Source organism: Rousettus aegyptiacus, unplaced genomic scaffold (genome assembly GCF_014176215.1).
Source record: "Rousettus aegyptiacus isolate mRouAeg1 unplaced genomic scaffold, mRouAeg1.p scaffold_m13_p_14, whole genome shotgun sequence".
Lineage (NCBI taxonomy): Eukaryota > Metazoa > Chordata > Mammalia > Chiroptera > Pteropodidae > Rousettus > Rousettus aegyptiacus.
The window spans coordinates 40,222,969-40,236,569 of record NW_023416289.1 but is presented as its reverse complement, the minus strand read 5'-3'; the positions used below and the strand labels follow the sequence as shown (position 1 = coordinate 40,236,569).

Here is a 13,601-nt window from a genome sequence, read left to right as displayed (position 1 = left end):
CTGAGACACCGCAGCTCCCCATGGTGTGCATCCTCCCTTGTCGTACGAGTGCTGAACCCAACTTGTTCAGCTGTAGGGGTGTTCCTGCGGGACATTGATGGACATAATAAATGTGCAGCTAATTGTAACATTATAATTGTGGCAGCTTTTGCTCTCCCTGGCCAAGGCCTCTGCTTGCTTTCAAAATGCAGAAAGTAATTTTGAAATGCAGAGCCCTGCTCAGGAGGCCTTAGTTCCCCAGAAGAGCAGTGTTAACCAAAGTAGTCAGGGATCTTCTCATCTAAATGAAATGGAGAAGGACCCTGAAAGTGTCATGTGGATGGATAAAGAAAAAACATGGTCTCCACCTCTGGGATCTCTGTGTCTTCTCAAAGATTCTCCAGGAGATTTAAGTTGAATGAGTGGTCAGGACAAATGTAAAAATGACTTGAGAACACTAGAGAACATTCTAGCCTAATCATCGTTCAGATTCCTTCTTATTTTTCAGAGATCCCAGTTAAATGCCAACTCTCTCTAGCAGAAAAATAGATGCCACTATTAAAATATAACTTTGGGATTTACTTAATCGGCCTCCCCTCTGCACTGTGAAGCTGTTGAGATCAGGGACTGGGTCTGATTCATTTACAAAATATCAGTCACTGCCTCCAGAAGGCCAAGGAATGGGGGATTGAGCCAACAATTCTCAGCAGCGCCCAAATAAGCCAAAGCACCGGGTGACATTCTTGCTGAGGGAACAGTCTGTCACACGGACTCAAGGAGAGAAAATCTTGCAAGAGGAGGGTCCTTCAGTTGTTGGGAAGGACTTGGGTCTCCCTCCCACTTCTTTAGTGCTTTATGTCATTCACGTGGATTATTTCGTGTGCTCTCTCACTGTCCCTAGGACTTAAGTATTACACCCATTAAGTTGAAGAGGACTCTGAGGGATAAGAGTTTAAGGTAAATGCTTCAAGTTGCACCACCACCCGAATACCCGCAATCCTAACTCTAGAAGGTGCTCCATTCAGGTTGTGGCCATATTCTTTCCAAGTTATTTTCTTTGTTGTCATTTCTGGGGCACGTGGCTTTGTTCTCTTTTCCCAATCTCTTTGCCCTTCGATGATGTTTAAGGTGTTTTATCACTTCGTCGATTTCCCTCCTTTATCTTCCTCCTTCCAAATACCTACTGGCTTGTAAATTTTTTTTTCTGTGGTTTTGTTATTGTCGTTTTTTAAGTAACTAATTTAAAAGGTCAAATATTGTGGAAAGTATCACAAAATAAAAAGTATTCCCGTGGTACCCTCCACCCTTATTTCCCTGTATGCTTCTGAGAAGCAACTACTTCTCATCCTCATTTTTTTTTGAAATTTACTTCCACATTTCTAAATTATATGCTTTCGTAAACTCATCTGTTTTAGATATTAGCAACTACTATGAAAGACGAGGATTTTGTGTCTTAACAACTCTCTTTCCAGTCTTTTCTCTCATGCTGCTGTTTCTTCTGAAGGAGTCCGTCAATTGCCTGCCATGGGGCTCTCACTTACTCCTGTCTTCAGCATAGTGCTCCCTCCCTCGTCCGTGCTCCAGGCCGAGACTGTGGTCCAGCCTTCCCAGAGTAAACCTGCGGCCTTCAGTCAGACTAGAAAAGAGTCATGAGCCTGGAAAAATGGCTTGTTTGGCTATGCACTCCATGTTCTAATCACACTGGGTGTGTGAATTCTGATTTCACATGGCCTTTCGGGTAGTCCTATTTCCCACCCTCCCCTTCAGAACCTGCACCTCTGATTTCTGAAACGGGAACCTGTTTCCGTTCAGGTTCGAGTTTCCTCCTCCTAATGCTTCGATGAGCAGGGATCTGCCTCTTTGCACAACTGTGTTGCTGCCAGCTCCTCTCCTCCTGTGGCCTTGAGTTTACACCTTCACTCTCTTATCTCCTGACTCATTAGTGAGGTTCCTGGAGGGAGGAAAACTCTGCTCAACCTGCTATGCCTATCGGTGGAAGAATCGCCCCTGTCCCTTCAAGGTCTGTGACTCCCCAAATTCCTTATACTTTCTTCCCCTCTCACTCCTACATAGTGACATATATATATATATCTGTTCAAGAAACACTAATGTCCACCACATGTAGGTGCTGAAACTCGAATTGTCATCAAGCTCTAACACCTGACGGCTCTATAGGAAACTTCCTATAGTCTGGAGAGCGGACAGGCACATAGCCAAGCAGAGCACAGAGGGTCCCCTCCAAAATTAGGGCATCCGGGAAGGCTGCTCCCAGGGACGGTTGACTAAACAGAGACGTCAAGCGTGGGAACAGGTCCAATCAAACCCATCTGCGCCCCAACAAGACCCTGTGGGCAAGATCCTGTGCATTCACGGAACCTGGGCATCCAACCGTCCCATGTCCTCTCATCTCTGCTCTGGGGGATTCTGTGGGGCTGTCTCTGTCACTGATATTCCTTGAGTGGGAGGAAGGCAGAAATCACCGAAGACTCAACTGGTCTTCTACCTATAGGAAATGGGGGTGCGAGATGTACGGGGCTTTATCTTGTTGTCATGGGCTGCAGTCTGAGTTCATTTTCTTAAGTCATTTGTTTCAAATACTTTGCTTTTCCCTCAAGCTTTAGCCCAGGCCATGTACCTCACCCGCTCTTCTGTCAGAAGGACACAGGATCCTATTCAAGGCCCAGGTTCTCCAAAGGAGTTAAACTTCTAAGTAGAAATGAAGACAGATTCAATGTTGTATATTTATTGAATAATCAATCCTGGGGAAAGGGAAAAGAGAAGTAGGTTTGGGAAGAGACTGAGGAGTGAGGGAAGTCCCTGGGTCCTGCGCTGCAGGAGGAGGGGTCACTTGTAAAACTCGTGCTCCTGTTCATCCTTCTTGATGACCGTCTTGTATGCCTTCTCAAAGTCCTTGGCCAGAACAATGTAGCGGTTCTCTCGGACGGCCAACATTCCACTCTATTAAGGGGTGAGAGTTAAAATCTCCTCCCTGCACTCCCTACCTCTCCCTAGTGGTGGTGGAGGAAGAGACAGACAGGGCCCAAGACCCCAAGGAAGTAATGAGGGACAGCAGGATTGCAGCAGAGTGGTCTCAGAGACGGTCTTTGCCCACCCCAGCCCAATCCAGAGAGAGTCACTCACCTCCTGACAGATGGAGTTGATATCAGCCCCTGAAATCTTATCTGGCCTGGCCACATCTGCAGTGGGTGAGTTAAAGAGACTATTTCTGACATGATGGGGTGAATGCCTAGGGCTGGAAATCACCCTTGGGCTGTCTTTGTCATCACCCCCACTCCTTGGACTTTGGTCTTCTACCTGCACAATCTGGGTGACGGTGACGGCAGGGCTAGAGATGAAGATCCAATCCCTGTTCCCCACCAACCCTCCCCTCACTTGCAGAGCAGGATACAATCTTCTAAGTCAACCTCCTCAGAGAGGTTCATCTTGCTGGTGATAGTGGAGAAAATCAATCTCTTCTGGCGGCGGTCAGGGAGTGGAAATTCGATTTTACGGTCAAGGCGTCCTGGCCGCAGCAGGGCAGGATCCAGGGTGTCTGCTCTGTTTGTGGCCATGATCACCTGGTATCGGGGACAGGAGGCTCAGACCTCTGTCCCCACTACACCCTTCGTTGCACCATGATACCTGCCCCTCGTGTGCCAGCCCCCGCCTTCCTCGGATTCCTGCACCACACCTCCCCTCGCCCACCCCGAACCCTGAACCTTGACATTGACGTTCTGGTCAAATCCATCCATTTGATTCAGCAGCTCCAGCAGGATTCTCTGAACCTCCCTGTCAGCTGGAGTGTGCAATAGTCAGTCCACGGCATTCTGTGCGACAAGCCTGCCCAACGCCTCAGACCCTGTTTGGGCATCACTCACCCCCTGTCTGGGCATCAAATCTCTTGGTGGCGATGGCATCAATCTCATCTATGAAGATGATGGCAGGTGCGTTCTCCTTGGCCAGGCGGAACACATCCCGGACCATGCGGGGGCCCTCGCCCAGGTACTTCTGTACAAATTCTGAGCCCACGACCCGGATAAACGCAGCTGATGGCAGGACGACAGGGGTTAGACAGGGATGGGTCTCCGGTAGGGCTCCTTCTGCTTTAACTAAAACTGGGAATTCCCTGAGGAGACCCCCTTCCTTCGGATGCCCACGCCGAGTCATTCTCCAACACCTCAGGGACCAGCCATCTGCTTGCATCCCACAGCCACCCAGTGGCACAAATCATGAACCCTGTCTACAGATATTTTCTGGCCCAACAGTTAACAATCAGCATATTTCGAAAAACAAAAAACAAATGTATCTATGCTTCAACATACAGAGAGAAGTGCTAGAGGCATTCATGGGACCCGAGATAAAGAAAATCTGGCTTTCTGAAGTGCTTGAAAAATCAGCAAGAAAACAGACAGGCTGCTACGCATGAAGGCATCATACCGTCACGCCATGGGCTCCAACTTCCGCTTTGCTAAAATGGACCCACTCTGCAACATCACACAGGAGTCAGGGACCACAGGCACGTCTTCTGACGTGATCGACAGCTGGCAACGGGGCTGAAGGCAGGTTTGTTCTGGGCCCTTCCTTTTAAACTTGTTTTTTAGAGTTTAATGTATAAAGTTGCAGCCCCTATTATTCTATGTCCCCTTCCTCTGCTTAGTTGTTTTCATACATTTAGCACCACGTGGCAGATAATCTGTTCACTTATCTGTTCAAGAGCTTTCCCAACTAAGACATCGCCTCCAAGACTCCATGAGGAATGGAGACTGTCTTGTCCACTGCTGTGTCTCCAGTACCTAGAACACAGCCTGGCTCCTATTAGGTGCTCAGTAAATATTCACCAAATGGCTAACTTTTAGGTGTTTTCTTTTTCCCCAGCCACGCTGGGCGCTTCTCCAGGAAGGGATATATCTGATTTCATCGTATCCCAGCACAGGGTCTGGGAGAGCAGAAGTTCAAAGAATTGCTAAGCTGTTTAACAATCATGACAATGGCTAACATTTACTGTCTACTACATGCCAGATGTGCTACCAGAAGCTCTTCATCAATTTAATCCTCTGAACAACCAAGAAAAAATGGAAATCAGAGTCACAGAGAGGTTAACTTACTGAGTAGTTACATAACTAACTTATATAAGTAGTTGTAGGGGAGCCAGATCTCAAACCAGCAGTCCGGTCCAGAAAACACACTGCTTACCCACTGCCTTCTACGCTCCCTGGCTCACATTAGGATTTTAGTATGAGCCAAGCTCTGTCCTTAGGCTTTACAAATAGTAATACAGTGACTTCCAGACATCTTGTCTGGAACCTAGAAGAATACATTTATAAACAACCACAGTATATGTGTGTGTGAAACAAGTCTGACAAAACGGTAAGAGCTCTGTGTGGGATGGCCTCTAACATCTTTTGCATTTTTTTAAATGCTGGTTGCAACCCATGAATTGGAATTTGTAATTACTAATGGTTCACAATCCACCGTAGGAAGAACACGGAATCATTTTGTTAATTCTCACAATCATGCAGTGAAGTGAGTCTTCTATTAGATGGGGAAACTGAGGCACGAAGTGATTAAAGTCACCTGTCCAGGACTGCACAGCCAATGAGTAAGAAGCACAACGGGGCCCTGACCCCAGAGCCCATGTTCTTAATCACTGTGCTGTGCCACTTCCTGAAGAGGATGAGAGAGCAGGGAGCAAGGTCAGAATTGCCCAGAAGGTCAGAGCTTGCGGGAGGCCCCGAGTGGCTCACCGGTGGTGTGATGAGCCACAGCCTTTGCCAGCATCGTCTTCCCACAGCCAGGCGGGCCGTACATGAGGACGCCTCGGGGAGGATCGATGCCAATCTGAAAAGCAGAGGTGGAGAGAGGATGAGCCAGGGAGTCCTGTCACCAACCTGAAATTCAGTAGGGCCCTTTCTGTCCCTGCTCCTCACCTGCTTATAAAGCTCAAAGTGTGTAAGCGGAAGCTCCACAGCCTCCCGCACCTCCTGCTTCTGGATGTCCATGCCCCCGATGTCCGCATACATCACGTCTGGCTTCTGGTCTGATGGCAGAGCAGAGCTAGGGCTCCCAGCCTGGCCCACAGGGTCCCTCCAGGGGTCCCCGGCCCTGGCCCCCCCTCACCTGAGGTGAGCATCATGATGCTGCTGTCAGCCTCGGGAGGCAACACATCCACCAGGGCGTTGCTGTGCTTGTGGAGGGCCACCGATGCATTGGGCTTGAGCAGCTCCCGGTCGATGGTGCTCAGGATGCGCACGTAGTAGTTGGAGCCTTTGGGAAAGGGAAGGGGGAAGGGAAATAAGAAGCGCCAGACCCTTGGCACTGTCCCCTCCCCACAACCTCACAGTTGCACCCTCCAGGTCACCAGTATCTCCCTCGGACTGACTGACCCCCTCTCTGGGCCTCTAGCAATGCCTCCTCCAGTCTGTCCCCCACATTCACGCTGACAACCTCCTTGTGCATTTATAGCCGTGGCTCTCTTGCGCTCCAGCCCCAGGGGTCCAGCAGCCTCCTGGAATGCCTCCCCTGGATCTCCCCTGGATATCGCTCACCCACCATGTCCTTCAGTGTCCTGCGCGTCTTCCCCCAAATTGTGCTGTTCCTCCCAGGTCTGTCTCAGGGAGGCCCACAGTCCCTAGTCACCAGCCAGGGCCCCAAGCCTCATCCTGGACTCTTCTCCCCTTTCCTCTGCAGCCCATCTGTCACTACAACCCATCAGTCACTATGGCCTTCCACTCAGCCTCCTAAATGTCTCTCCAACCAGCCCCTCTTTTCCTCCCCCTGGACCCTGCCCTAATCCAGCCCTGTTCTCTCCCATCTGGGTCTCTGCACCATTTCCTCCTCGCCCAGCCTCCAGTCTCATCTCTCCAATCCACTTTCTACATTTATAGCAGCGATGCACGTCTCTATCCAGTCTCAATCTCTCCCCTAACCTTCAGGCCTGGCTGTCTAGCAGCCTCCTAGACTCCTACCGGTGATGTCCCAGGCTGCCCTTGCTGTCTCCCCACAACCCACCCCTCTGCCCGTGTCACCCTGGGGGCAGCCCCACTGTCTCTCTAAGTCCTACAGGTCAAAGACCTCATTCTGGATCTGTCCCTCCCTTTACCACCTCACTACCGGCCCATTGGTCTGATTCCAGGCTCAGTCACACACCTTTCCCCACAACCTTTATAAGAAATGGCTTGGCCACAGGAGCAGAGGCCAGAAGCAGTAAAGACAGGTAAGATACAGAGACAGTGACCATCATGAAGGCAGGGCTTGGACCCAGCCTTTACCAGAGCCCAATTTCTTAATGCTTCACCCATGGTTTCAAAGTGCAGGTGCCAACCCAGAAGGAGTCATGAAATCAATTTAGAGAGTCACAACCAGAACATAACTTAAAGCAAAACGGACTTGAACAGAATGAAAAAGCAAATAGACTATGTCACACAGTAAGGTTAAATATCAGTTGGTCAAACCTTTACTATATAAATTATATACACACATAGAGGAAAAGAGAATGTAAAATACATTTCCACTTTAGCATCAAACTCAAAATACTCTGAAAAACACCATTACACTTGTCTTCCTTATGTGCTGTTGTAAGACCCTAGCACAGTTCCTGGCACATGGCGGGAAACACTTAACACCTGTTGAATGAACAGATGAGTGCATGAGGTACCCTCCGCCCCCCAACCCCCGCACACCTGTGGTGGAGCCCACGATGGCTGTATTCTGATCCACAGCCTCCAGAAACTGCCCAATAACTAGTGGGATGCTCTGGATTCGCTTCACCTCCTCCTGCGCGTGGAGGAATTCCTTCTTCAGATTCTTCTGCTCGTCCTTGATGTACTCCTCCTGCACCTCCAGGAACTCCAGCTCTTGCTGCAGCTTCTGTGAGCAGACAGGGGAGAGGCAGGGGCTGGGTCCAGGCCTCACTGAGCCAGGGAGTGGCAGAGCTGAGGGAAGTATAGGCTGCTGGGCCCTGTGCAGGATCCCGCTTGGGGCTCGAAGTACCTTGTAGCGGCTGTACAGGTCCTCTAGGTCCTCAGGCTCAGGCCCCAGGAACGAAAGGCCAGTCTGGGGCCGTGACACTGACAGTGCTGGGATCTCATCCTAGACCAAGGAGGGAAACTCAGGGTGGAAGAAGAGGATCCCCTCATGAAAGAATCAAGAGCCCCCTCCTCACTTCGCCATAAAGTCACTCACCCTCTAACATGTTCCTGATGCCACCCATCCCCTAACAGACCCCTTATATATGAACTAGCCTTCCAAATCTTTTGCTATTATGTGCCACTTGTAACATGTCCCCAAATCCTAACTAGGGCCTAAATGTCAACGCCTTACCACACCCCAAAGCACTCCAGCGCCCCTCAACGGGTTTCTAATGTCAATCACATACTTGGTTCTCATATAGGCTGTTAAAGTCACCCTGCCTTCAAACTGCCCTGGCATTATCCAGTTACCCCCAAAAGATCCCTCATGTCACAAAACCCCAACTCACATTAGACCCTCATGTCATCCAGCTCCCCAAACAGGCCCCAAATATCACTTGGCCAGACCCCAGATATTACTTAGACCTCCAACACCAGCCAAGCCCCGAACACCAGTCAGCTCTCCAGCCCAGTCAGTCTTGGACATCATTCGGCCCCAAGGACGAGTCCCACACATCACTCACCACCCAACTCATCTCCAACCCCGCCGAGATGCCGATGTCACTAAGCATTCCCAACTAGACCTCGAAATCATTCAGTCTCTAAGAACCTCTAACGTCACTCATCTTCCAGCCCCGCTTCCCGAGGCTTACAGCGTTCCTAACATCATTCAGCCACCCAGCCCAGGCCTCTGGACGACACGAAGCTCTCCGCCGAGGCCTCCAAAATCAGCTAGACTTGGGCCGGGGTCCCTGCAGTCACCCAGCACCCCACTCAGATCAGCCTCGCCCTCTCCCTGCGAGCCGGGCCCCACCGGACCTGAGCTTTCTCCACCAGGATGCCTATCTCCTCCATAGTGACCAAGCCCGCCTGTGTGTGGCCCGGCCTGATCTAGTCACCGCTTCCGCTAACGTCACCGGAAGACGTGGGCCTGGGTGGATTCTGGGATACGTAGTTTAAGACGTCGTTGAGAGTGGGCCGGGTGGGCCCAGGTAGGAGGATAGGAAGACCTCGCCCTGAGCTCCGCCCCTAAGAAACGCTCCTGCGCTCTCTCCAGGACCTCGCGGCGGGTGGGTGGGCCCGGGGTGGTGCGCATGCGCAGTAGCGGGCGGTAGCGCCACCGCGCGCGGCGTTTTTGGTGCCGGGTTTTCCCGCCAGTAGGCGGCACTGCCGTGGCACAATTTCAATTGAGGAACTTATCAGAAATCTGTCCGCGAGGGGCTGAAGACCCCCTCGGCGTCTTCGGGCTGCGGTCCGGACCCCACGTGGACTGTGCTGGAAGATTGTCCGCGGAGGGGCGACAAGGCCCAGGCTGCCGCCTAGAATGACAGGGGCCGCCGTGAGGAGCCCCGAGCCCGCGCGTTAGCAGGCAGTCAGACCCCGGCGTGTGAGGGCTGGAGAAAATGAGGGGGTGGTGTGAGTTGGGTCACACGGATGTTAAAGAAACAGCAGGCCAAAATAGAGCGGCTTTTGCTAAACCAGTCGCCAAAACTTAACAAACCAAATTGCAGTTTTAACCTCTCTGTGGAGTGAATTTTAAACCAATCAATCTGAAGTTTCCTGATCTATACTACTGAGGTAATCTGCCTGATAAGATCCCCTGCCTTTTCTGAAGCCTGAAATAAACCACTCTTTAATCCACTCTTTTATTTCTTAGTCCCAGCTCTTTCTGCATATTAAAAACTTCCGTATGTACAGTTCATCAGAGCACCATTCTAGGTACCAGGTGGGATGCTGCTCAATTCATGACTTGCTTAATAAAGCCAATTAGACCTTTGAATTGTCTGTTGAATTTTGTTCTTCAACACGGGATCTGTGGCCCAGTGTCAGGCCCGGTGCTTAAATCTTGTGTGCATCAATTCATTGGAATATCTTGATAGACATTATGTTCCTTCTTTCGCAGGGAAAGAAACAGGCTTACAGCCATGAAGCCACTTGCCAGTCACAAAGACCAAAACACAGGGCCCCAAATCTGTCCCCAAATCCTGTGTTTCTGGCCCCAGGGATACACTGCCATTCAGCACCTACACTTCTAAGTACGGTCGTACCCAGAGAGAGATTTCCAGTTCTGTTCTACCACTGCAATGAAGTAAATATTGTAATAAAACAATACACAGGAATTTTTTGGTTTCCCCATTCGTATAAAAGTTACGTTCATTTCATCTGGTAGTCTATTAAGTGTGCAATAGCATTGTCTTGAAATATGTACCTCCCTTATTTTAAAAATACTTTATTGCTGTACATGCTAACTGTCATCTGAGCCTCCAGCAAGTCTTATTAATTTTGCTGGTGGAGGGTCTTGCCTTGATATTGATAGCTGCCGACTGATCAGGGTGGTAGTTGCTGAAGGTTGGGTGGCTGTGGCAATTTCTTAAAATAAGAATACAGTTTGCTGCATCAGTTTGTAACTGAACACAATAGGTTTGCTGCTTGGGGTGTTCTATTCAAGATCGAGAGGTGGTAGGTAGTTGTATTTACTTGCAGCAAGTAAAGGAGACAGATTCACTTGAGGCATCACAAACTTCCCATCTTCCCAAAGGGAGGCTTAGCCATTGTTTGTAACACTCATTGGTTAATTACGCATTGATTTCTTCTTTGCAGTTGGCTGAACTTGGGTTCTGGGCAGCTCATCCAGTTATAGTTGGGCCTGCAAAATACTGTGCTACATTTTAACATTTAGCAAGAATAGCATGTAGTAAGGACTGCTCAGACCTTGAGATCCGGTCCCCCTAACAAATTTCTCTGTAGCATGCCATGCTGTGTGATAGCATTGTATCCAGAGTAGAACTTTCAAAATTGGAGCGAATCCCCTCAAATCCTACCACTGCTTTATCAACTAAGATTATGGAATATTCTAAATCTTTTGTTTTCATTTCAACAATATTAACAACATCTTCATTAGGGGTATACACGTGACTTTTCCTTTCACTAGGACACTTAGAGGCCATTGTAGGGTTGTTGATTGGCCTAATTTAAGTATCATTGTGTCTCAGGGAACAGGGAGGCCTGAGGACAGGGAGAGAGATGGGGGCATGGCCAGTCGGTGGAGGAGTCAAAATATACCCGTTTATCAGTTAAGCTCACCATCTATGTGGGTGCAGTTTGTGATGCCTCAAGAGAACGACAATAGTGACATCAGAGATCACTGGTTACAGATCCCATGACAAATATAATAATAATGAAAAAGTTTGAAATTTTGCAAATGTAACAGACAGGAAAATAAATGCTGTTGGGAAAAAGGCTCTAAGCAGGGTTGCCACAGTCCTTAAAAAAGCATGCCTGTAAACTTTTATTAAAGTATAGATACAGAAAAAATCCACAGATCATTCGCTCGCGGTTCGATGAATTTACACAGCGAGCACCCCCTCATAGCCAGTACTCAGGTCAAGACATCAAACGTTAGCAGCTCCCAGAATCCCTGCACGTGCTTCTTTCTGCCACCCCATCCCCTACGAAAGTTATCACTTACCTGATTTCTAACAGCATGGATTACTTTTTTCTGTTTCAAACTCCCTAGATACTCGTATAGTGTGTGTTGTGTGTTTGGCTTCTTAACATTATGTTTGCAAAATTCTTATTGTGTATAGGAAAAGTTCTTTCATTTTCATTTCTGTATGGTTTCCACTGCATGAATATGTCTAAAACTGAATAGTTTCTAGTTTGGGGCTATACTGGTGTTATGAATATTCTAATACATTTCTTTGATGAACATAATGGGAATACACCCAAGAGCTGGCTCACTGGTCACAGGGCAGGTACGTGTTCAGCTCTGGTGGATGCTGTCAAACTGTACTAACTTGCACTCCCGCCAGCTGTGCATACACTTAGTATTGTCCGTCCTTACAATTTTTTTCCATTCTGCCGGGTGCATCATGGGTTGTCACACCAGACACCATTTGTGCATTCTCAGTTTTAGCCAGGCAATTTCCAAACCATGATCTCTGAATTTTTACAACACCCTCAGAGGTAGTTTTGCTTTTCCTCATTTTACAGATGAGGAAACTGTGGCTCAGACAAGGGAAAGCCACTTCTCTCAGTCACAAAGAGAATTAGTGGCTCCTGCTTAATGTCAGGCCTAAGTTGGAGGAACCCAAAGATTGATCAGATTTAGTCCTTGCCGTCCTCGTTTAAGGTCCTAGTATTTTTATTTCCACAAAAAAGGAAAATAACAATAAAAACAAATGCTTTCTTTTTTCTCTGCGTTGACAACTCTTCGTTCTGTCTTCAAGGTCTCCGCCTAATACCCAAAAGGAATCCTCAGTTTCTCCTTGGAATCTGTCACTTCAAATGGAATGTGTCATTTTCCTCCATGCCTCTTGTTCCCCATCCTCCCAGTTCAAGCTTCAGACTCAGGTCTCTGTGAAGGCTTTGCGTTAATCCCCGCCAAACTCAGTCAAATCATCAGCAAGTTCTCTCTTCCCCTTTAGCAATGACACATGAAGGTATCTCTTTGAAATGTTTATGGAAAATAATCACAAAAAAACATTTCCTGAACACTGACGATGTACCTTGTTCTTTGTTAAGAACTTTAGCTCATTACCTCATTTAATCTTCACAACAACTTTGGGAAGTGGATAGTAAAAATAATCAACATTTACACAGTCTTTACTTCGTGACAGAGACTCCTAAATGCTTTATACATATCATCTGACTTAATCTCAGATTACAGTGGGATTTGAAGTGGGAACTTTTGTCTTACTTTTTCAGGTCCTTCATGAGAAATGAGGCTCAGAGAGGTGAAGTCAGTGGCCCAAGGTCACACAGCAAGTAAATGGTAGAGCTGGCATTCAAATTCAGAGCCTGTGCTCTAAAGCCCGTGTGATAGTTATTTAGATTTGCTGATGATATTCGACAGGTGAGCCAGTCATTCTCAGGGAGGTGGACTTCAAATCACTTAGAGAGTTTTTCAAGCTAGACCGACTTATCATTTTGACCTTCCCTCCCATCCCCCAGTTAAGAACCAACCATCTAGATAATTTAACAGATGGGCATTTAACTAGAGCCGGAACCAACTGAGTTGACTAAAATTCATCTCAATTCAAGCCCTGGCTTTTTTCCTCTCACCTGCATTGCCTTCTGAAAGAAGCCCTGAGCAGCTGTTTTGAGTGAGGGTGTTCCCAGATCTGGGGCTTTAGAGCCCTGGGTGAGGCCGAGTGCATAGAGTGCACACGGAAGCCAGCAGAGAAGTAAATAAAAACAGCTGGGTTGGCAGAGAACCTATTCCTCACCTACAGAGTGGCTGAAACTCAGTTCCAGCCACGATCACCAGGCCTGAATGTGGGCCCATTGCTACCAGGACTGATGTTCAACAGAAATTGAAATTTGGCAGCATCTGAAACCTTGCTCCCTAGCCTGTGTTATCAGTTTGGCTCACATAAGCTCTTATAAAAATTATCTCCAGGTTTGGGTGTTTCTTACCTTGGATTGGTAGTTTCTAGAGGTGAGTGGTAGGAGATGGAGGAAGTGGGCAAAGACAGTTGAAAGATAAAAACTTCC

General features: G+C 48.3%; 1 protein-coding gene across 1 annotated transcript; it reads right to left on the bottom strand.

Moving 5' to 3' along the window:
* Nucleotides 1–2,702: 2,702 nt before the first annotated feature.
* Nucleotides 2,703–9,073, bottom strand: PSMC4 (proteasome 26S subunit, ATPase 4). Its single transcript, XM_016166851.2, has 11 exons — nucleotides 8,925–9,073; nucleotides 7,969–8,067; nucleotides 7,659–7,845; nucleotides 6,097–6,243; nucleotides 5,907–6,016; nucleotides 5,724–5,817; nucleotides 3,858–4,025; nucleotides 3,699–3,775; nucleotides 3,389–3,557; nucleotides 3,121–3,176; nucleotides 2,703–2,937 (listed from the first exon to the last, which is right to left on the bottom strand). The coding sequence occupies exons 1-11, from the start codon at nucleotides 8,958–8,960 to the stop codon at nucleotides 2,824–2,826; spliced, it is 1,257 nt and encodes a 418-aa protein (XP_016022337.1). The 5' UTR covers nucleotides 8,961–9,073; the 3' UTR covers nucleotides 2,703–2,823.
* Between the last annotated feature and the right edge of the window lie 4,528 nt (nucleotides 9,074–13,601).